The 25,541-nt window shown below is 43.0% G+C and overlaps 1 protein-coding gene across 1 annotated transcript in view; it reads left to right on the forward strand.

Moving 5' to 3' along the window:
- Positions 1–25,541, forward strand: part of arhgef4 (Rho guanine nucleotide exchange factor (GEF) 4) — a gene marked incomplete at its 5' end in the record, with an annotated part of 137,896 nt that overhangs the window by 35,172 nt on the left and 77,183 nt on the right. The window contains one exon of the mRNA XM_083910866.1: positions 11,326–11,477. Coding sequence (XP_083766992.1) covers positions 11,326–11,477 — 152 coding nt within the window. The remainder of the gene's footprint in view (positions 1–11,325; positions 11,478–25,541) is intronic.

Raw genomic sequence — 25,541 nt, forward strand, 5'->3', positions numbered from 1 at the left:
ATCACATCCTGCACACCGTATCGTGGCTCTCTCCTTGCTGGTGGCATTCTGAAAATAAAATAGCAATGAATTAACATGTATAAATATGCTTTTTATATTGTAGTACATAATCTGAAGGAATAGATAGGGTGGTGGACCAAGTGCTCAGGGTAGAAATGTTTTCAAGGCAGACAACACTGTCTGCTGATTGTAAGTCGCTTTGGACAAAAGCATCTGCTAAATGCCCTAAATGTAAATGTCTTAGCCTATGGTCTCTACTTATCATACTAAATGAAAAACATGCATACCCCCACTTACTTCCACACCCCACATTCAAAAACATTTTCACCTTTCCCAGAACTGAATTGTCTGTTGATGTCCTCTTTGTGGACAAAGACATGGGATTTTAGCTCAGTCTGATCAAATTAACTATATATTTTTTTAGAGATCCATCCATCCATTTTCTACCGCTTATCCGGGGCCGGGTCGCGGGAGCAGCAGTCTGAGAAGGGACGCCCAGACCTCCCTCTCGCAGGACACTTCCTCCAGCTCTTCCGGGGGGACCCCAAGGCGTTCCCAGGCCAGCCGGGTGACGTAGTCACTCCAGCGTGTCCTGGGTCTTCCTCTGGGTCTCCCCCCGGTGGGACATGCCCGGAACACCTCCCGAGGGAGGCGTCCAGGGGGCATCCGATACAGATGCCCGAGCCAACTCAGCTGGCTCCTCTCGATGCGGAGGAGCAGTGGCTCTACTCCGAGCTCCTCCCGGGTGACAGAGCTCCTCACCCTATCTCTAAGGGAGCGCTCTGCCACCCTGCGGAGAAAACTCATTTCAGCCGCTTGTATCCGGGATCTTGTTCTTTCGGTCATAACCCAAAGTTCATGACCATAGGTGAGGGTAGGAATGTAGATTGACCGGTAAATCGAGAGCTTTGCCTTTCGGCTCAGCTCCTTCTTCACCACAACGGACCGATACAACGACCGCATTACTGCGGCCTCTGCACCGATCCGCCTGTCAATCTCACGCTCCATCCTTCCCTCACTCGTGAACAAGACCCCAAGATACTTAAACTCCTCCACCTGAGGCAGGATCTTTCCACTGACCCGGAGGGAGCAACCCACCTTTTTCCGGTCGAGAACCATGGCCTCGGACTTAGAGGTGCTGATTCTCATCCCAGCCGCTTCACACTCGGCTGCAAACCGCCCCAGCGCATTCTGGAGTTCCTGGTTCGTAGGAGCCATCAAGACCACATCATCTGCAAAGAGCAGAGATGGAATCCAGCTGCTCCCGAACCAGACCCCTTCCGGCCCCCGGCTGCACCTAGAAATTCTGTCCATAAAAATAATGAACAGAACCGGTGACAAAGGGCAGCCCTGCCGGAGTCCAACATGCACTGGGAACAAGTCTCTTACTGCCGGCAATGCGAACCAAGCTCCTGCTCCGGTCGTACAGGGACCGCACGGCCCTTAACAAAGGGCCCCCGACCCCATACTCCCGGAGCACCCCCCACAGAATGCCACGAGGGACACGGTCGAAAGCCTTCTCCAAGTCCACAAAACACATGTGGACTGGTTGAGCAAACTCCTATGAACCCTCGAGCACCCTGCGAAGGGTATAGAGCTGGTCCAGTGTTCCACGGCCAGGACGAAAACCGCATTGTTCCTCTTGAATCCGAGGTTCGACTATCGGCCGAACTCCTCCCCCGCCATCGGATCCAACTCACCACCAGGTGGTGATCGGTTGACAGCTCAGCCCCTCTCTTCACCAGAGTGTCCAAGACATGCGGTCGGAGGCCAGATGACACGACCACAAAGTCGATCATTGACCTCCGGCCTAGGGTGTCCTGGTGCCACGTGCACTGATGGACACCCTTATGCTTGAACATGGTGTTCGTTATGGACAAACCATGACTAGCACAGAAGTCCAATAACAAAACACCACTCGGGTTCAGATCGGGGATGCCATTCCTCCCAATCACACCCCTCCAGGTTACACTGTCGTTACCCAAGTGAGCAATGAAGTCTCCCAACAGAACTACGGAGTCCCCGGTTGGAGCACTTTCCAGTACGCCTTCCAGGGACTCCAAAAAGGCCGGGTACTCTGCACTGCCGTTCGACCCGTAAGCCGAAACAACAGTGAGAGACCTACCCCCCACCCGAAGGCGGAGGGACGCGACGCTTTCGCTCTGCGGGGAGAACTCCAACACATGGCGGCTGAGCTGGGGAGCTATAAGCAAGCCCACACCAGCCCGTCGCCTCTCACCTTGGGCAACTCCAGAGTAGTAGAGAGTCCAGCCTCTCTCAAGGAGTTGGGTTCCTGAGCCCAGACTGTGCGTGGAGGTGAGCCCGACTATTTCTAGTCGGTATCGCTCCACCTCCCGAACAAGCTCAGGCTCTTTCCCCCCCAGCGAGGTGACATTCCATGTCCCCATAGCTAGGGTTGTTGTCCCGCGATTGGGCCGCCGGGGCCCCCGCCCACGACTGCCACCCAAACCACATTGCACCGGCCCCTTATGGCCCTTCATGTGGGTGGTGGGTCCGAAAGAGCGCCCACGTCGCTCTTTCGGGCTGAGCCCGGCCGGGTCCCATGGGCAAAGACCCGGCCACCAGGCGCTCTCCCCTGCGAGCCCCACTCCCGGGTTTTTAGAGATAAAACTTTTAAATCAGTCAAATTTGACCAGAACACAACACAAGGGTAGAAATTATATAATGTATACTTTTCTGTCCTGGCTGATACGTACTGTACTGTTCGACAGTATCTGACCTGAGGTGTTTGACAGGTCCCCGTATGGACAGGAAACGCCTCAAGGCGTTGATGAAGCTTGAGGTCGACATAGACTCAATGACTTCCAGGTGGACGGCTCTTGTACTTAGGCAAGTGAAAATGACAGCCCACCTTTTGCTCTCAGCAGCACTACCTCGTGTCCACCGGGTTTCAACATTCCACGGACCAAACACATCAAGTCCTACATGGGTGAAAAGTGGGTCCATAGCCAACCTGTCAGTGGGCAGGTCAGACATTTTTTGAACTTCAGGCTTGCCCCTCAACTTCTTACAGATGACACATTTGAATATGATGCTGGAGATGAGCCTCTTCCCTCCTACTATCCAGACTCCAGCGGCGCATAGTGCACCCTCTGTAAAGTGGCGACCTTGGTGTGCCACTTTATCATGATAGTGCCGGACTAGCAGAGTGGTTACATGATGGCCAGCTGGAAGGATTATTGGGTGTTTCTCTTGATCTTCCAGAGCTGCTTTGTGTATGCGACCTCCCACCCTAAGCAGTCCATCCTCGTCAAGGAAGGGATCCAACCTTACAAGGGGGAACTTTCATGCCCTGGGTTAGAAATTTCAGCTCCTCCTGATACACATCCATTTGCACTGCCTTGAGGATACTTGTCTTGGCTTGAAAGCGCTCTGTGGTATGTGGCTGCTAACATTGATGCCATCCCTTACATTCATCATTCTTAGTCTCACTGGAGAATGACTTGGATACATGAATGAGACTTGTCATGCCTCTTACTAATCTCTTCCATGTAGAGAAGTGTTGAAATCTTTGTGATCCAAGAGACTGCTCTGTAACTTTGGTTGCAAGAGAGGTGACTTCGGGCCGAATTTCTTTGTCTGTATCTGGCTGCACAAGCTTGAATGATTCTTCCTCATCCCCTTGATGTGTGTTTGGCTGGCAGAGAAATTGAGGGCCAAGAAACCAACTGGATGAGGCCAGGTTAGCCACTGAAATCGGCCTGGTTCCATGGTCGGCAGGGTTCTCATCAGTTTGCACATACTGCCACTGTGTTGGTTTGGTGGAACTCTGAATGCGAGCTACTCGGTTAGCTACATAGGTATAGAACCTTCTTGACCTGTTGTGGATGTAGCCCAGCACGACACGACTGTCTGTGTAAAACCTGACTGCCTTCAACTCAACATCTATTTTAAATTGGATCAGTTCTGCCAGCTCGACTGCCAAGACTGCTGCACACAACTCCAGGCGTGGCACAGTGTGCATGGGGTTAGGAGCCAGCTTTGATTTTCCCATCACAAAACCTACATGCAATTTTCCATCAGAGTCCCAGACACACAGGTAGGCTACAGCCGCTATTGCCATAGTAGATGCATCTGAGAAAACGCATGAGTCTATCCTTTTACAACATGACATGGAGACTGGAACGCACGTTCGCTGAATGTGAATCTGTTCCAGCTCAGTTAAGGAGTCAGTCCACGCTTTCCAATGTGCCTCTTTCTCCTTTGGGAGAGGTGTGTCCCATTCATACTGCTCAGAAGAAAGGACTCTTACAAGTGCCTTGCCTTGCACTGTTATCGGGGAAGCAAATCCAAGGGGATCATAAAGACTATTTACAGTGGACAAAATGCCTCTCCAAGTGAATGGTTTCACATCTCTTGAGTTCCCAGCTTACCCCTAGACTGCGTTGGAGGGGCAAGGGGTCTGCTCCTAAATCTAAATCCTTGAAGTCACTTGCTCGCTCTTCTGGAGGAAAGGCCTCCATGACCTTTGTACTATTTGAGGCTATTATGTGAAGTCGTAAGTTGGACTCAGCTAGTAGGGCCCTGGGGCCTCATGTACAAAGACTTGCGTGGATTTCCTACTAAATCTTGGCGTACGCCAAAACCCAGAAACTGTCGTACGCACAAATAAATTCAGACGTATCAAAGTGTGCGTACGCATGGATCCAAGCACGTTTCCTTTGTACATCCCAAATCAACGTGGAATTGAGCGCACATGCAGAGGTGCCAAACCCCTCCCTGTCCACGCCCCATTTACATATGCAAATCAATTTAAATAGGCCCTGAGATTCACCTCTTTGATCAAATAACGCACTGAACAAAGATGCACTGACAATTAAAATAATAAACTATTTACTCACCCAGAAGCCACCCATCGTGCACTGTTCCAGCCTCCAGCCTGTTCAATTTGTGCATCACATATGATTTGAACATTGATGGAATGAAAATGTTTCCTATTAACGTAAACACATTCTGTGACGGCGCTTTTATATCGATGTCTGTGCAGTCAATAGCTCCGATTAGGGAACATTAGGGAAACCGGCTCTCGATGAAAATTGCGCTTTAATGTTGGCCTGTTCAACAGCATTGTATGGGAGTGTGATGTACCTGGATGATATTCGGATGATTCCATCCCACACAGCTGACATGGCTCGGCTCAGGGTTGACTGGCTCACTCCTGACCGCATCGGCTTATGAGCCAATTATCATTGTTTGCAAGTAAATCCTTGCGTTCCCTAAATACTCGCTCACGTCAGATTGTTCATAAGTGTGTCTTTGATGTGCACACCACTCTGATGACTACATGTTTTCACATTATTAACAGTTTCCCAGCATCACCACTAAGTGTCGCCACAGGAACAATAGCTGGAGAAACGGGCATACGCCAGGCATGAAGTTGGCGTGGGCACTGCACATTTCCACGGTCATTTCACGTTTAATACATCTGAACGTGAGCGTGGAAAAGGATGTACGCCACGCTTTTGTGCGTACGCAACCTTCGTACATGAGGCCCCTGGTGCGTTGCAGTATATCAAGTAGCGTCATCCTCCTTTGACACTGAGGTGAGACCATCATCGACATAAACATTTCTGTAGACAAAATCCTTCGCATCCGTGCCGTGTTCAGTTTCTCCATGTTCTGCAGCCTTTCTCAGCCCATATGTTGCAACAGCGGGTGATGGGCTGTTCCCGAACATGTGTACAGTCATCCAGTACTCAATGATCTCCTTATCTGGATCGTTATCTCGGTGCCACAGAAATCGCAAGAAATTGCGATGGTCCTCTCTGACCTTGAACCCATAGAACATCTGTTCTATATCGGCTGTGATGGCTATTTGCTCCCTCCTAAACCTTAGTAGTACTCCAACTAGAGTGTTGTTGAGGTTGGGTCCGCTGAGGAGCATGTCATTCAATGACGTTCCCTTAAACGCTGCACTGGAATCGAAAACCACCCTGATTACCAGGCTTCTGAGGGTGGTAGACACCAAAGGTAGGTAAATACCAGCATTCTTGCCCTGGCTGCAATTGAGGCACTGGTTCTGCCTGCTGGTTGTCGATGACTTTCTGCATGAAGTCAAATAAGTGCTGTTTCATGTCAGGTCTCCTTCTGAATGAGCGCTGGAGAGTGGAGAGTCTCTGGGAGGCCTGTTCTCTGTTATTAGGAAGGGGCTTGCGAGGTGAATGAAAAGGTAGTGGTGCCACCCAGTGATTTTGGTCATCCATGTACACTTCGCTTTCCATTATTCTGAGAAAGTTGTTGTCATCTACTGACATGGCTAGTTTCTCATCTTCAGGTGTTTTTTGAAACACACTTTCCCCAAAACCATCTTGACATGTGTCCTGAAAGATCCTCCTGGCTGTAAGATGATGTTTGAAGACTAGGCCGCCCTGGACTTTTTACTCTCTCCTTTATGTGGATCTTGTTGGTACATGGCTTAAGGAAAGAGGAGTGTCCATTTTGAAGGACATGTGTCTTGTAGGCATTAACTTCATTCTTGTAAGCACCACTCAAGCATAACTCTCCAACTATGACCCAGCCCAGGTCAAGGCGCTGGGCGTATGGTGAGTTATGAGGCCCGTTACGCTGTTCACGCACCTTATGCAAGCTCATAATGTCTCTGCCTAGAAGGAGGAGAATAGGAGCATTAGTGTCAAGAGGTGGGATCTTATCGGCCACTGGAGTGAGATGAGGAAAGTATTTAGTGCACTCAGGCGTTGGAATCTCTGATCTGTCGTCAGGTAGGCTGTTACATTCTAGCAGAGTAGGAAGATTCACCTTGATTTTACCGTTAAGTGACTCCACTATAATGTTACTTGCTCTCCGCCCTGCAGTCTCCACTGAGCCAGAGCATGTTTTAAGAGTATAGGGGGATGCACTGCTGTTAACGTTTAGCAGATCGAAGAATTGGGATTTTACTAACGACCGATTGCTTTGGTCATCTAATACTGCATACACCCGGTGAGTTTTACTTGGATTGTCGACGTGATAAACCTTGACCAAGCAGATTTTTGAGCAGGATCTGGCCTTGGGGGAGCCACCACATATTTCTGTACACTTGGACATGACTATAGGGGGTGTCCACTCTTCACACTCCCCGCTTTGCTCATCCTCAGATGCGTGCTGAAACTGCTCACCAAGCGACCAAGGAGCCGGACCAGGATGCATTGCTGAGATGTGTCTGTCGCGTTCACATTCCTTATTATGTATAGGACACTGCTTGTCTGGTTCATCCTTTACAGCTGCATTAGCCTGTGTAGCGGTAGTTGCAGCAGTGACTGCCGTTTTTCTGACTGTCACAGTTGTTCGGGGGAGGTACTTAGGTGACCTTTCAATTTTGGAGTGGCTTGGGGTAGAGGAGAGGCTAAATGCAAAACTGGGGTCATAGCGGGTCTTGGCCTGGCAACATACGAAGTGGACAAAAAAGGTGAATGGTGGGAAGGGGGCATGAAAATCCTCTTTGTATTTGGATCCCTGCCCTATCCAGCGGGAGGGAGAAAGGAAGCTTTTCCACTATAGGATTGACACCCCTTGATGTGTCTAGATATGCGAGTCCAGGCAACTATCCCTCCGCTTTAGCAGCTTCTAGTTCTCTTAGCAAGTCACCTAATTCAACAAGCTTGTGTGTGTCTCTGTTAGAGATGACTGGGAAAGCCTCTAGTCTTCCCAGTAGGGGATTTTCTATAACCTCTGGGCTTCCATACATTTCCTCCAAGCGATGCCATATCATATACACACCTGCCCTAGGATTGTTAACATGCACTGACCTTAACCGTTTGGCTTGTACTGATGACATCGGCCCAAGCCATTTCACGAGGAGGTGGTGAGATAAATTTCCTGGTGAGATAAATTTAGCTCCTTTGTGGCTGCTAGGAAAGACGATTTCCATGCCCAATAGTTTTCTGGACGATCATCAAAGGCAAGGAGCCCAGAGCTAACCATTTCCTTTCTCACCAGATACTGGGCTAGGTCAGTCTGAGGATTTGAAGGCGAGTGTGTCTTGTGCTGGACCTGATCAGGTGCTGTGACGTCGCAGCTGGATATTTATTTGGGATACAGGGGGCCACATGGGTAGATGCAGGTGCATAGTGCTCATCTGCACTGTGTTTGCAGTTATCTTCCTGCTTAATCAATCAATCAATCAATCTTTATTTATATAGCCCACAGTTTACAAAACATAGTTTGTCTCACGGGACTTCACAGGGTTGGTAACATCCTCTGTCCTTAGACCTTCGACCAGGGTAAAGTGATCGGCACACTGTTTTTTTTGCACCGTTGATAGGGCGTGGGAATCTTAGGGTTTTATCCTGTTGGATTGGCTGCTGTGGTGTAGCATCATGAAGCTCTTGGTGAGCATGTTGTTCAAATGTTGAGTTTCTATATAGTCTCTGGTGCGTTTTGTTGGATTTTCAAAAGACAAATCCTGAAGCTCACCAAGAGGGTCTCTTTCTATCTGTTCAGCTGCTGCTGCCTCTTCATATATTGCTGCCTCTTTTTGATGCTGCTGCAGCTTCCTTCTCTTGCTGCAACACATGAAGATTTGCCTCTATCGAAACCTTTTCTTTCATGATGGCTGCTTCCTTCTCTGCGTAAGACACCTTTATTTTTGCTGCCTCTGCCTTGGCCCTAGCCCTCCTCGCAGCGGCGCTGACAGATGTCCGATTAGAGTTTTTGGAGGACTTGAGAGAAGAGGAGACTCTGGACCTCGTCTGCATCTGAGACTGATGTGTGCCTTCATCCTTGTAACTCATCTTTGCAATTTATCTTGATTGAGTCTGAAGGTTTATGCTTCTGAGTGCTATCCACAAAGTTATTTTGCTGTCTTTTCCCGCTGTGTGGGCATCATTTTACTATTCTGTCCTGGCTGATACGTACTGTACTGTTAGACAGATAGCGAACATCAACAATAAGACTCGTTGAGTGTTTTCTTTACTGAAATCCTGGTTGTTTTCTTTTTTGTAAAACTGCAATACAGTATAAAATAAGCAATATGTTACAGTCAGATATGTGCAGCATCCACATAAGCAAAATAAACACAGCATACTTATAATATTCTTAACTCAAAGAACATAAGCAAATGAGCTAAATAAAACAGGCTGTAAATCATAAATAAGGATTAACAGTCTATGCTAACTCTATATATAATTAGCCCAGCTAAACCCATGCTAGCGGTTAGCATTGCGATTAGCATTAGCGATTAGCATTAACCTGATACTAACTGAAAATAAGGCAACTTATCTAACAACAGCAGTAGAACATCTACACGTTTCTATAACTTAGGCAACTATGAGTGATCATACTCACTGATGGATCTACTCCAAGGAGAGACAAATAACTGCATGTGGTGGTGGAGCATTCAGTCTGTACATGTGCATGTACTGTTGATCTCCTTACAACGCAATGATTCAAATCACCACTAGATGTCGCTGCATAACATTAACAACTGACACTTATAAGAGTCAGAACATATACTGTTCATGTATAAAGAAAATACAAGCCTGCTATTTGGACTACCACAAATACCCAGTGTTGCAAAAAGAAAAATTGCAACAAATATGTAACAAGCTCTAAATGAAATGTGATGATCTATTCCACAATAACTAAATATGTGCATGCTCTACACATTGTAATAGCAGTCCAGTCCAGTCCAATGATAAACAAAGAGATTTTGTTCGGAGAAAATCTTGAGAGATTGTGTGCGTTCATGGCCATAAAGCGGGACATAAACAAATGTAACATCCACTAGCATTGCGAGACTGAACAATAGAATCCACTATGTAAATGTGGTTAAAAAAAAACAGATAAAATGTAACAGATTGTTTTTTTGGGATGTCTAAAGGTAACGTTGTAATAGTTAGTAGGTAACAGTTGGTCTTACAGGGTTAAATAAAGTTTATATGATTTGCAGAAAGTGTGCAAGATTTAATTAAACAAAATTAGGCATGTGCATAAATTTAGCTGCCAGACTGCAGCTTCTCTCTGCTCATGAATAAAGGCCAGTCGATACCTGGAGGACCTCCATATGGTAAATACAACACATATACTTAAAGAGCTTTACACATTCACACACTGATAATTCAGTACGGCATCAGATAGTGGTTAGGTTCTTGCTTAAGGACACAGTCTAAGAAGATTGAACTGGGAAGCTTCTGATCATTAGAAAATGGCCATCTCACACGTCCACAGCATCACACATGATCATGTCCCACAGTGCCCACGTGAGGGCAGCAGCTGCACTGTCCACTGTTCTTATGATGGCAGTGAAAGTGAAGTAATGTTGTTATTGTATATTTAAGCAGATGCTGTTAACTGCCCACCTTGCTTTAAATACACCTCTTCCTCCTACCTCCATTTCATTGTCTGTTCTTTAATAGCTGAGTCTCATTTCCACTTTCCGTTGTGTTCTCTCACTGTGTCTGTCTCGCGACGAATCACCACGGAGACAGGGAGAGGCAGATATAGTGATTTGTCTCCATGGAGACGGAGAGACAGATACACTGAGAAGAACATCCTCTGTGACAACAGCTGTCGGTGCAGCGGCTCAGTGTGACGCCTATAATGAGGTGTGACAACAAGTGTATTTTTAGCTTTTTACCTCAGGTAGCTAAAAGCAGTGAGTTGAGACACTTCAGAGGATGTTTGTGGAATATGAGTCCTACAAAGGCTGCTTTGATATTTGAAGGATTTGTCCGTTTTTATTTAATTTCCATCATAAGCAACATAAAATAAAACATTATCATCAAAAAACTCTTGTTTCACACTCATATTTCACACCCTGATATGTGGTGTTCAAGCAGTGGACAAGTAGGACTTGCAAGTCACTGACAGGTTGACACTGTAGCCGTTCTGTATATCACTGCCAAAATAGATTTTTTTAGAAAGTAAAATAAGCCTAATTTTAGGGAAACCGTTTTTATATTTTGCCTAAATGTGTCTTAGTCATATATTACAGTTTATATGTAGTTTTAATAACTAATAACAAGCTAGAACTAGAAAAGCACTCCAAGAGCGCAGACCTCCACCAAGGCAGCTCAGCACCCCCATGTGGAAATGGGCCATAATTAGCAGTGAGGCCTGATCAGCTTATACTTTACCAGGTAACAAGTCATATTAAGTTTTTGTTGATGGACATTTTTGTGTCCTGTACTTTAGGCTGGTACTCACATTGTACCTCACCTCATTTGACTATAGGTTTTGTCTGGTGAATTACAACAGTCATCACACACAGCAGTCACCGTTTCAGGCTAAATAATTGTTTCTAATTCACTCACATTCTAATTCTTTTGTGCTTGTTTCTCCCTGTCCTCCTCCTCCCTCCTGTCCCAGCGGTGGTCATTCCTGATGGAGCATCAAAGCAGGCAGGGTTTGGAGACGAGCTGGGGAGTGAAGACGATCTGCTGTATGAAGACTTTCGAAGTTCTGGACATCGTTTTGGACACCCAGGAGGAGGGGGAGGGGAACAGCTGGCCATCAATGAGGTAGGCAGAATGTTGTTTGACATGTTGTTTCTACCACTCAATGAGGGACTTCACCAGTTTGGTAAGAAGCATTATGATTGTTCTAGACAATTATTTATGTGATGAAGTGCGGATGGCAAAGGTGGTGTTTTAAATGCCACCAATTGGGGGGACATAATATTATAATAATACTAATGGTGGCTTTACAATGGGTAATATTTAGAATAAGATGGTTAAAAGACCATACCAAGGGGTGAGTGCTATACAACGTGAGATTTCCATTCAGTGTAGGACAGTGCTCTTTGTCTCTGGGTCGAAATCCCTGCTGCTGCTTTTCTGAAAAAAAACAAAAAAAACTGTTGTTTTAAATAATGAAAAAAAAGTTGCCAAAAACATACTGCAGTTAAAGCGCACAAATAAATAATTTGGAGCCTCTGCAGAGTTAACTCCAAGAAATTACCCCATTTTGTTGCTAAATGTCGTTTTTACCTCTTCCCAGCTATAGAGCAAAAGTGTAGGTGGTGGTGGTTGTGGGGAGGGCAGCCTTTGGTCTTTGGAAAAAACTTGATTGAGAATAAACCTGTTTTGTTACCACAGTCATACATTATGCTTGATATTAGTTCCACAGAAGTTGCTATACAATCTATTCTTCTGTATTTTTGCTTAAAAATACCTAAATCATGCTATACACACAACCGCGATATTTTGAATCATGAAAATGGAGTTCAACAATGCTGCTTACCCACAATGACTTCCTGAATGGTTCCTGTCTCAACTCAACAATCTGCTGTGAATGAAACGCTGCATTTGAGCTTACATTCTTTCACTTACTCCTACATGACTGAAATTACTCTCTTTGCCTTTTAGCCGGGGAGGACAGGGTAAAATCTGAGGTTGCTAGAATATTTGGATGTCATGGATAGCTGCTCTGGATTCTCATAATGCACCATCTCAGATGTGTGTCATGTTGAATGAGTCAGCATTGAAAGGAGTTCTGTCATAATTAGAATTATCTGTGGCCGACCATGTAAAAATGCTAATCCACATATTAAGCTGTCACATCAGGTATTAAACTGAATTTACTTAGCTACTATCTTCTGCCATATCTCATAGCATTTAGTTTATAGTGACAGTTTTCTTCTTCTCTCTGACTACGAGGCAGAATCAGGTCTTTGCTGCCACCCTGTGGGTCAGTCATGTCTTTTATTCCACTGGCTCTCAAATGATCCAGCCTTGGCACCAACATTTATCTTTGAAGCACTCAAGTTATTGCAAAAATATTGCAGTAATACATACTGCCTTTTTTCATATGTCGGCACTCATTGCACACAACTCACTGTGTATTTGTCTCTCTTTTGTCCACAAAAGGAGAAAACCAATATTTAATGTAGTAGGTATCATATTTTGGTTTTGGTTTTGTTCACGGAATCCGGAGAAGACAGACACTGTTGTCATGATAATGATGGCTCCAAGCAGTTACCATTCTAGATAAATCACACGGGAAAGTATGGGACACAGGAGCGACTGGTCTACTGCTGCCTCGTGTGGTCACGTTGTGTCACTGAGGTTAACCTGAATGAAGGATTTTTAATGCCGAATTAACAAAAAAGACATTTGAACTTAGTGATGGAGGCAGCAGTGGATCAACAACTCCTGTGTGCTGTGATGTTAAAATCACTGATTTTCATCTTTTTCATTAAATCAACCTTCAATAAAGCTTGTCATATATGAGTGTGATTGACAGCTGGTATCATCCAATCGGTGCCTGATTGCAGGTGATGTCAATATACAGTCTTAACAATGTTAACCTGTTAATGTTTTAACTTCTATTTTCCTCAAAATGGTAACAAAGTTCAATGAAATCATGTCATGTTCTGTTGAAGCAGACACAAACTAGTGATTGAGCTCGTTAACTCTAGTTTACTGATTTAAAAACCAGGGGAGTTGCCCCCTGGTGGCTAACTGTTACTTCAGTCCTGCATCCTCACTTTTCGGATCAAATGGCTATATCCATATCTAAACAGTTTATGGCAATACTAGAGAGTGAATTGTACAGTAGCTCTGAAGTGCAAATCACCACCACAATAGGAAAACACAACAATACTAACTTAAAACACAACATTAACTGAAAACACAACGACAAAGTCAGGAGACATGACGAAGCAGAAAACACAACAACTTAAACGCAACACAACAGGAAAAGCAGAAAACATGACATTAACTGAAAACACAACATTAAAGGACTCATATTATACCCTATTTCTCCAACCTTATCTATTTCCCTTGTGTCCTAATGAACATGTCTGTGTCCTGCTTTGGTCAAAATACCCTAAGGATGACGCACAGCAGTACAATCACCCTTGCCCTGAGTCCACAGACTCTGCTTCCTCATTGGAAAGCGTGTCAGTGGGATTGAGGAGATCTTCGAAGTAATTCCGCCAACGACCCACAACGTCCCGAGTCGAGGTCAGCAGCACCCCATCCCCACTGTGCACAGTGTGCTTCCCCCTCCTGAGTCGCCGGATTATCGACCAGAACCTCTTCGAAGCCGTCCGGAAATTGTTCTCCATGGCTCACCAAACTCCTCCCATGTCCAAGTTTTTGCCTTAGAGACCGCCGAAGCCGCGTTTGCGCTAGGCCTGCCGGTACCCATCAACCGCCTCCCTTACCACCGGTGTCCACCAATGGGTTCGGGGGTTGCCGCCGCGACAGGCACCAACCACCTTGCGGCCATACATGGCCCATTCGGACTCAATGTCTCCCACCTCTCTCGGGACGTGGTTAAAATTCTGCCGGAGGTGGGAGTTGAAACGCTTTCTGAAAGGGGATTCCGCCAGATGTTCCCAGCAGACCCTCACAACACGTTTAGGTCTGCCAGGCCTGTCCGGCATCCTCCCCTGCCATCAGAGCCAAATCACCGCCAGGTGGTTATCAGTTGACAGCTCTGCCCCTCTCTTCACTCAAGTGTCCAAGACATATGGCCGCAGGTCTGATGACACGACTACAAAGTTGATCATTGACCCTTATGCTTGAACATGGTGTTAGTTATGGACAATCCATGACGAGCACAGAAGTATAATAAAAGAAGAACAATAAAAGCACCACTCGGGTTCAGATCGGGGGGGTCCCACTGTCATTGCCCAGGTCCCACTGTCATGGCCCACATGAGCACTGAAGTCCCCCAGCAGAATGACGAAGTTCTCAGGAGGAGCGCTTTCTAGCACCCCCCCAGGGACTCCAGAAAGGGTGGGAACTTTGAGCCCAAAGGTGGAGGGAGGCTACCCTCTCTTCTGGAGCTTCTGTAGATGAGGGTCAGCCCGCTTGCGTCCTCGCCTTCGGCTACCACCCAACTCACACAACTACGCACCAAAATGTGCTCATTGAAACCCATTCAAATCACTAATCATCAAATATAAAGTAAAAAACATGAATCTTCAAATGTTTTTGCATCATTTGAAGCAAAAGGCTTTAAATGTGTGCTCTGACCAATTTCTATCAAGATTACATTTTCTTTTTTTTGGCACATGGAGATAAAAACAGCTTTTTCTGATCAAGGGCACTCCCATTAAACCCCGCCCCCAGGCAGAAATTTTGCGTGGGTGTGTGAGTACATGTGTGCATGTGAATGTGCGCGTGTGCGCAAGCACGTGTCTTCAACGTGCACAGTGCATTTACAGTGTGCCAGAATGCGTAAAAGCGCTTTCAAGTGGCAGCTCTTTTTTAAACTTTCAAACCACCAAAACTTGAAAGTACAGTCTCCAAATCACTCTGACATCTAAATTATGGGTTCCCCACTGCTTTGAAATATCCAAAACACAGGATTTCCCAGCACATCAAATGTACAGCAAAAATTAGAGCCAAAACAAACCCCGATCTGTGCACCTGTGTGCTGCACTGCAATAATCACAGGTATACGTGATGAGGTGTGCATAGCTAAGGAGCATAGCTGGACGCTGCATGTCAAACCACACACAATAAAGCATCACAGCGACACAGCGGAGGCGCTAAAAATGGTAATTGAACCTGAGCGCATGGAGCGTTCCATCAGCTTCGGACACTGACACAGCCGATGAAGAGTACTTCCCGGGGGCTTTCTCGTGTCACACCAACTCCACTGACTCTTCTGACTGTGGGGAAGAGGTGACACTAGCGGACCTTTTGTGGAAATCCAAAAATGGAGAGATCTGGGCACCCACAAACACGCACCAGTGCACACCTCCAGACTCGGGACTAACTCCAGAACCTCCCCGCTATGCCGTGGCCATTGTTAGTGAGCCGATTGACACATTTCATTTATTTTTCACCACGGAGATCACAAAACTTATCACGGAATAAATCAAACTGCATGTGAGAAAGACAGTGCCCGAGTGGAAGGACCTCGATGCCACCACCTTGCGGGCTTTGTTTGGACACCTTCTGTTGGCGTCTATTGGTCAGCTAGTGCGCTGCCAGAACGAAACCAAGGACAGAGAGGGTCGTGTTGTACATGACAGATGGGGCTGGGACGGTGACTGTGACTATTGATTATTTATTTTCCTCATTTGGGCTGGAAGAGGAGCAGCTGGGAAGAACCATGGTTCACAATGCGTAAAAACTAATTATTTTTATTTGGTATCTATAATAAGGTCTAATGTTGGTCTAAAAAACGACATACAAACAAAATGAAAATATAAATGTACACATGTTTTATAGCTTGTATTTGTATTGGTGCTCTCGGTATGTTAACAATGGTATTTTATGAAATCTGACATTACAAAAAAAAAATAATGCAAAAAAAAAAATGGTTTTGGTAATCTTTTACATATACCAGGCTGCAATAATCAAAACAATATCAATCAAGTTTGCATTAAGTATACTGAAAATAATAATTTTTTGTCATTTTTTTAATCATAAAATAAGGTGCATCATGACTAAACCTGGCAGTTTAAGGGTTAAAAATAAATAAAATATATTAATATTTTATATGTATGGAAAGAACAGATGTTGGTCTAAAACTTAAAAAAAACAACAAAAAAAAAACAAATGTATACTATTTTTATAGCTGTGTACTTTCATGCGCACCATTTGGTGTGCTAGGTGTGTTAACGTAACTTTTTTGAAGCCGCATTTAAGGTTTAACTGAAAAACAACACTAACTTAAAGCTCGCATAGAGTGGTACTGTTGCACATATATGTCAGTTATGGAGGTCGACTTACATTAATAACCTCCTAGTTGCTGTAAATGAGCTGATAGAAATCTCTCCTTACTGACGCTCTCCTCAGCCGCTGTGTTTCAGACTGAAATCTCACACACAGAAGATAGACTGCGTTGTGATTGACCAGCCAGTGTAGAGCCTTCCCAACTGTCTTGTGATTGGCCAACACCCGGAAGTGACATAATCAGTACACCAGCTCTCAGAAGCGCAGCTCCTTCTTTTGGTCTAGGTCCACTTTAAAAAATTACAACTAAAGCAGAACACAACAGCAATAAATTATTACAGACACTGTCTTTTAACTGGAAGTAAAGTGCTGGTTTCAGGACACAAACTGCAATAAAGCAGGGTTATAGAAAATAAAACTATTGAGATCTCCCAGAGGTGAGCTGTGCCAGTCAGGCACTGCGGTCAAATCAGCTGTCAAATGTGAAGTGTGCCGGAATCATATTATTACTCAAACTACTACTAATATTTTCAAAAAAATTTAAATAATACAAGATATTCTTTTATGTCTGCCATATCTATTGCAGTGTTACAGCAGCTAAAAATAACCTAAGGTAGAAAAATAGAGATAAGAGTATTAGACACTATAAAAAACGACTATAGCTGCACCATATACATTTTCGAGCTATAAATTTTACTAATTGTTTATTTGACATAATTAGTAATGACAAGATATAATTTTTTTCACATATAATTTAACATTCTTCTTTTCAGTAATTTGTGTTCCCTTTTGGTAGGACTTTATTTAGAAAACTGCTTTGACCATTTGAGTACAATTGACGTAAAGGAGAGACTTCACATTTAGGAGTGGCTGATTTGACCACAGAAAGCCAAGTGGCAGCTGACTTGACCGCAGTGTCTGACGGGCACACCTCACCTCAGCTAGATCTAAATTATTTTCTTCTGTACAACCCTGCTTTACTGCAGTTTACGTCATGCGTCTTGACATTGTGTCCATCCAATCAGCGACTATCCTTGTTGACAGTATATACCTTTTCCATTTCAGTTATTGTTTTCTGCTTTTGTCTGCTTTTGGATTCAAGTAATTTAAGTTGTGTTTTCCTATTTGTGGTGGTGATTTGCACTTCAGGGCAATAGTTGATGCTAATAGTGAATTTTCGTTTGGTTTGATATCATTACTAGTGGTACACTAAACTATTTTTTTTGTTGTGTTAACAACAATAAACAATATTTTTAGACAATTTTATTGATTGATAGCTATCAAGATGTGAAGAGGGTTTCATCATTTTCAACATTTGACATCAAAGGTGTTTCAAAAACAAATTTAGTACCCCTAGCCTTACCACAGTTTGTAAGGTCACTAATTTAAAATGTCCTCACATGCACGCACGCACGCACGCACACACACACACACACACACACACACACACACACACACACACACACACACACACACACACACACACACACACACGCTCTTCTCTCCTTTTCCCTTAAGATCCATCCATTACTCTGCATGGCTTTCACATTTACCCTCACAGCCCACCCCACCCCCCTTTCTCATCCTCCCAGAGGTTGCTATGGCCCTGCCTCAATCACTCTGGTATCGAGGATACGCTGACACATTCTGCATTCTGATTGGCTGTTGCTTATGTAAGGGTGGGAACACAAAAAAATTCAGGGAAAGAAGGGGGAAAGGAAAAGAGGGTGATCCTGGTAGAACGGCCACGGAACACCATTTTAGCAAGAGCTTACTGGAGACAAAAGGTGGACAGAGACGGAGAGATAGAAGAGAAAAAAGCTACGGGAGGAACAAAGGGCCGGTTGTTATTAGAGAATGGAATGACTGAGCGTTTGTAGGCTATTGTAGAAGAACAAGCTGGAAAGAGGGAAAGGCAGCAGAGGAATGAGCATCAGCAGGAGTGATGCAGCCTCTTACCTTCCATCTTTCATTCTGACATCCTGACCAGGAGAGAGAGAAAGAGAGAGAGAGAGAAGGAACCAGAAAGAAGAGGAGGGCAAAATTGGTGGAACAGAAAGGAGGTGCTTGTTACTCAAAGAGGAAGAGAGGAGTGAAAACGGACAAGGGAGTGATGCTCAGCACGTAGCACACAAAAATCTTCACAGAGCTTACATTCACACACACACGCTGACACAGACAGGCACCCAGCCTCCACTGGCAGGCCGGGGCAACGCTGGTCATCGTCAAAGTGGCAGGAGAAGCAGGTGAGGCGAGTGTCAGAGCCGAGCGGAGGAGGAGTGCAGTGGAGAACAACAACGGGTATAGTCAAGCAGGACGGGGCGACGTAGTGTGGTGTGGAGGCTCAGCACTGAGGGAAAGGCGAAGGGGGAGGAGAGGCAGTGCTGAGGAGGAGGAAGCGGAGGAAACCAGGGGACTGATGGCTCGCGGCAATGGCTCGGGGAGGTGGAGCAGACAGAGGATAGGATTCCTCAACACCGTGCTGCGCTGCAACCTCCCTCCCGAGACCCAGAAGGTGGTGGTGTTCCTCATCATGATGCTGCTCATCATCATCAATGTGGTGCTCATGTTTCTTCTGGCCTTCCAATAGACTGCACACACTGACTCGAGCTCATACACACACAAACTCACACAAGCTCACACACACACACCCACAAACACTTCTAAATGGAGAAGAGAACAGATAAGTGGAACACAGTGGGACCTGAAAGCAGGAGAGGACTGGCCTGTTTGATTGATGGGTGTTCAACATGGCAGCAACAGAACACAGGTACATCAAGGAGGATCAGTTACTATGAGAATGGATGATGTGTACATGTTTGTGGATTTGCTTCTTTATGAACACAGGGATCTTTTCTACAAATGGATTCATCCGATTTGTAGAAAAACTCGCCTCTAATAATAACTAATCGAGCAAATCATTCAGGTTTGACTTGTCCAGGTGTTAAGAGATCTGTCTCTGTCATTTTAGGGCTGGGTCATACTTCCTATAGCACATATTTTCCTTGGTCACAGAGAGCTACCTTACATTACCGCATGCGTTTACATGTCAGTGATTGTGTTCATACTTAGCGGTTAAAGGTTCACATTAATCTTGCGTTCTATGCATGTGTAATTGATCTTACATTCAATTCCAGGCGATTCTGTTTGTCCCATTTTAATGTCGAATTTTCTTTGAGTGCTTACTTGTATGCTAGTGCATTGTTACTCTCTTCTTTGTTGTCTCTTTTGAGTCAAACAAGAGCACACCACCAACTTGACTGGAAAATGCTGTGCTACAGGGAGCATGCGCAGTTGGTGCGTACAGTCCACATGGACTTAAACTGGAGGTCTGCTTGTGTTTATCCACTTAGTGTCCACATTATGCCACTGCTGAAATGGGTGGATGACAAAATTCACATCACACAGAACCTAGCAAACCTCTGTGGAGGATGCTGATGTGCAACATAATAAACACCATAAGTCCATAAGTCTCCAACCCAACACAACTGAACTGATGGAATTCAGGTTGTGGTGCTTGAAGGCCTGTTATTGTGTCTTAGTGCTTGCAGAGTTTCCTGCTACTGAAGAAATACATCGTTAAAGACTGGTACAGAAAGTAGTGCACTCATTATTTTTATTTTTTTTACTGCAATGCATTTTAACAGCATGAAGTTACAGTAAATTTGGGATTGATTCAAAATGGACAGTCTGTGTAGATGAAGGAGCATGTCTCCCAGGGTAACGGTGTAGCTCACTGATGTGTGTTTTGGGACACAGTGAAGTGAAAATAAATATCTTTCTCCAGAAACTGGATTTTTTTTTTATTAATTAAAGTGTTTGAGAGGATGTGAAGTTTAGTTTAGTTTGTAGTAATGTTAAAATCTACAGCATACAGAGCGCTTACAGGTGATGTAACATACTCTGTGCTGGCCCTGTTCCTCTGCTCTTAGATAACCACAGCTGAAAATGCAACACAACTGAACAAACAGGATCTATCGAAGTCACCTGCTCTTTTTTTAGCATTCTTTTACTACAATATACTATATTATACAATAACATACTTATAACAAATGTAATGTGTATATTACCAATATTTTAGTGATGATACAAGAATATTCACCTGCACTTTGTCTTTGTGTTCAAATAGTAGAAGCTAATGTTCAATGATTAGCAGACTAATGTTTCTGAATGAGTCTGCTCTATAAACAGAGCTGACATCTCAGGATATAGCATTCAAAATAATATAATCTCATGTGGTCCTATCCTGTCCCCTAAAAAGTGCATTACCACACAGGTAAATTCACAAGTTCATTGAGTTTATGGGTTACTCTAAAACAACACTTGACTAAAAAGTACAATTAGTCACTGGTCACAGTTGCCTATTGAAAAAAATGTATCAAATGTTTATTGTACTTGAATGTGACAGGGCCTTGTCATTAAGTGTACTTCAGTACTGAAAGTAAAATTACAAGTTAACTAATTTATGAGAATTTTGTTTATTCACTACCTTAATGTGGAGCACAAACCTTTATCACCACTGCTGTTAATCTCTGTTGCCGTCTTTTCCTCTTGCATCATTGAGTGACTTTCTACCGAAGAACCTTGTGAATGCATACATCTGAATGCCTGGGTTTTTTAGTACATATACAATGTTAATCAGTGCCTTCCATCTGATTTACTGTCTGTTGAGACAGACAGTAAATCAGATTTGTATACACATGCTGCCCAAAAAACTGTTAAGTACAGTAATTAACTAATACTACTTTGTTACATTGCATCACTGATTGCATAATGCAAGTTATTTCTGAACCAAAATGATGTAACTTACATGACAAATTGATAGTGTACAAACTGAAGAACCTTTTGCAGAAAATTATGTTGATGTCAACCTTTTTCTGGTTATGCATGTGGTGAGGTTTAAAAACCAGAAGCATCTGTTTAGGACTAAAATAGATCATGTTCATTTGCTTGCTGGTGTCTAAAAAAGGACAGTGGTGCTGTATAGGGACATTTGCTGACATCTCACTCTATAAAAAAAGGGCTTGTTCTGTGTTTAGTGTCCACGGAGAGTCACTACTCATTTCCACCTGCACCAGACTGCTTCGATATTCAAGTTCAGCAAATGTCTTCGATCTCACATTCCATTCCAGTAGGAACACTGGTAGGTCTCCTTACATAAACTCTCAGGTTAAAACAAGAGATCACCACCAAATGGACTGGAAAGTGGTGCTACATGGTCGGCCACGATGACACTGACTGATTAACCAAGTTCCAAAAATTTTAGTAACTCAAACCTTTTCCAAGCAGACGTTGCAATGAAAATAGAGTAAAAAACAGACACTTATATCAGGCAAATTGTCAATTATGCAAATTAGGTGATGACGTCATTTGGCAACTTCAAACTTATCGTTCATTTATCGTTATCGAGGTGAGCTGTTCAATATATCGTGATATTGACTTGAGGCCATATCGCCCAGCCCTAAAGTGCATTACAGAAAAGCCTAAGCTTTTGATTAAAACTTAAATAAAACAAAATAAACAGGTACAATCACGAAATAATATTTAATTAAGCTCTTACAAGTACAAGAAACTGGAAATTATTGCTGAGCCGTCATACTACACACACATACCTGGACACACACGCACGCACGCACACACACACACAGGTTTGACCAACCTAGACAAAGTGTTATTCCTAACCATTACCAGTTAATGCCTAACCCCAACCTAAACCTTACCACAATTCAAATCTTAGCCCTAAACTAAACCAGTTCCTCAGAAATGATGTTCTTAACTTATAAGGACACAAATTTGGTCTCAATAAGGACTAATGATCCTTAACTGCAAAAACTTCGAAATGCATTGCATTCGCATGCCCCGCAAAATGTTTTCCATATCTATGAATTGGGTATGACCGTGGAACAGATTTTGAAGTTGAAATGAAATGTCCAAGTTTGAAACACTTTAAAAAGGAAATATAAAGGTCACACAGGTGGTTTCCAGGGGCAATTACTTTGCTGCACCTTTGGACAAAACATATGTACATTGATATAATTGTAATATTGTAATAATATTGTATATGTTTTCTAATGTTTTTGTATGTTTTCTAATGTATGTGTAACACATTATGTTACAAGTTTATTTTAGACAGTAATTGACAGGAATCACACTATTTCCCTTAATTATTTAAATTATAGAAGCCTGTTTATAATGTAAATATAATATAAGGTTTCAACCTATGATACCTTAACAACAGTGGCAATTGTTCTTAGACAACCAAAGGAAAGTTAAGCTTCCTCTGAAATATGTACTGTGTATTTCAGTACTTATAATGCGCTACAACACGATTAGTAAGTCATTTACATCGTGTAAAGTTGCTCTCTATTCTGTTCTCTATTGTCTTTGGTGCAGGGAATGTAAGTGGTTTAAAAAGCCAAACAAACTGCAGTATTAGGTCAGAAAAGGTTAAAGCATCATGTAACAATAAATCCCAATTACAGAATATAACAATGTAATTTCCTGTCACCACTAGGTAGTGCTGTGACTAAACCTGACTGGTTATATTGGTGACAGAACTTTTTATTCATGTTTTGGCTCTCAAATTAGCAATTGAATTTCCTGAATAACTAACATTGTAGCTGTAATAGGGTCATTGCACCACTTAATGTCGCCTAAAATTAAGACGCTATTATCTTAGATCTAATTTATTATTGTTTTTTTCTCAAACTGTAATCTGAAGGCATATTGTTTGGTCGAAAAGCAGTCACTGTCATGATGGCTTAACTGTTTACAACAAGCTGCATGTAGTAGTTTATACTCAGTTTGAATCAGAAAATGTTGTGGTGGAATCTGGAGAGAAAAAATTCAGAGAGACAAGATGGTGTGGGTGTGTTGCTTAGCAACAGCCAAATTGCCTGTTTACCAGGATCAGTGGAGCTAAAAAACAGATCACTAAAAGAAAAAGAAAAGGACTGTGCCTTAAACAGCTCCAGTGAGGTTTGTTCTGTGGCAGTAGAGAGCAGGGAAGCGTATGCCTCTGCAGGAGCGAGAGGCTGAGCAGTGTAATGGATGGCCTCTGTGGAGCGTGGGGCTGCGTTGACGCAGTAAAACTGGTGGTGTGTACGAGAAGGTGTGAAATATGACCGCTGCAGTGTCTTCATCAGTAACACTGGCTGCACCTCCTTCTGCTCTCTTTCTGTTATGTCTCCTCTTCCTCTGCCTAATGCACTTCATCTTCCCTCAACTGTACACTGTAAGAAAAGATACACCATATCTACTCAATAAAAATGAGGCAACAGATTACAAGCAATATTATTAATTAAATTTCACAATGTTTAGTATTGAGTAAATTTTAATTAAATTAGACCCTTAATAGTTACCCATTTAATATGAGTAGATCTGAATAGAAAACAGTACAGAATTAATTAAAATCTAAACAAACATATTGAGTTGATTTGAAAAAGATAATGTGTAAATTGTACTAATAAAAATTTATTTAATTCTACATATCAATGATATATAATTGATTAATAATCAACTACATTTATCTGTGCATTAATTTGAATGTATTCAATCCAATTAATTAAATATAAAAAAAACATTTCTTAGGAATAACTAGTCTATGGCCCAGAAAATACAGAACTAAACAAATACTCAAATAACATGTTTATTAACAATTAACAGCTGTCCTATTCTGTCCTATTTCAAACCAGAAATTTGAATAGGACAGAATACTGACTCCAAACTTTTTTGTAAAAACAAAAATAAATTACATTTTACACAGTGATGATGTATTTCCATGCTTGCGCACCTCACAAAGCTACTGAATTGGATTAATAATGAAAATATTAAAAAAAATTCTCCAGAAGTGCATGTACCAAAACTATTTGTATGGAGTTAAACACATTTAGAACTAACCACAATAGAAATGGCATTGACATTAGTGGGATAAGTGTCCAAATCAGTGCTAATTTACAAACATAGCAGCACTTTCAAATGTGCAAATCGCTAGCTCTGTAGAAGCTGAACATAGCACAACATGTAAACTGCAACTACAGTCTCATTTTCAAGCCAGAAGTTGCTGTGCTGTAGTCTGTAATGCTGCAGAAGATCACCCCTTGTTGTCGCTCTGAATCCAAAGACTTTACACTGCCATCTCATTTGGCTGCACCTAAGGAAAACACAAAGTTTTAGATATGAGAAGTGCTTTTCAGCTTCAAATTTCTGCAGATGATAATCATACCCATGTGAAAACTGAAAGCATTTTATTGAAATGAAATTTCCCCAACACAAATATAAACACCAATGTCAACATAACGTGATTTTAATCTATAATTAATATAATATATTTTCCAGTCTAAAACGTTCATGGACTGAAATTGAAAAATTGAAAATTGAAAAAATCTGTGCCGTGTTAGGCCTCCCCTCCTCCCGCCTGCTAACGTTTAGTGCTGTGGACCGGACATTACCACACTAAAATTAACAGATTTAAGCATGAAAATAAATATAATTGCGGCTCTAAAACGTAACACTGTTGATAAATTTACTTCACGTGTGTTTAGGTAAGTTGCCTTCACATTTTCAAGTTGCAACACAACAGCGAAACAACAGAGAGTACTTACGTTAGCTGCCCGGGAAAACGAGCCCCACACAGGAAGTAAAGCTAACGGAAGTGCGTCAAGTGCCGTCCGAAATATAAGATGCTCTTTCAGCGATAACTCCCAATATATCTCTTTATGTTAATGTGTCTAACCTTAACATTAAACCCAATGTACTTATTTACGTCATTATTTAAAAACATACTGAGGATATATCAACACGCAAGTGACGTAGGAAGCAAGATAGCAACCATGATAGCGGAATGCTAAGCCGCATCCTTCAAAATAAGTTTGACTTCAATACATGAATTCTTCCTAAATGTATAATGCAGTGTTCATATTATAGCGCAACAAAATCACACTAGGC

The sequence above is a fragment of the Microchirus variegatus genome (assembly GCF_963457635.1).
Source record: "Microchirus variegatus genome assembly, chromosome: 2".
Taxonomy (NCBI): Eukaryota; Metazoa; Chordata; class Actinopteri; order Pleuronectiformes; family Soleidae; genus Microchirus; species Microchirus variegatus.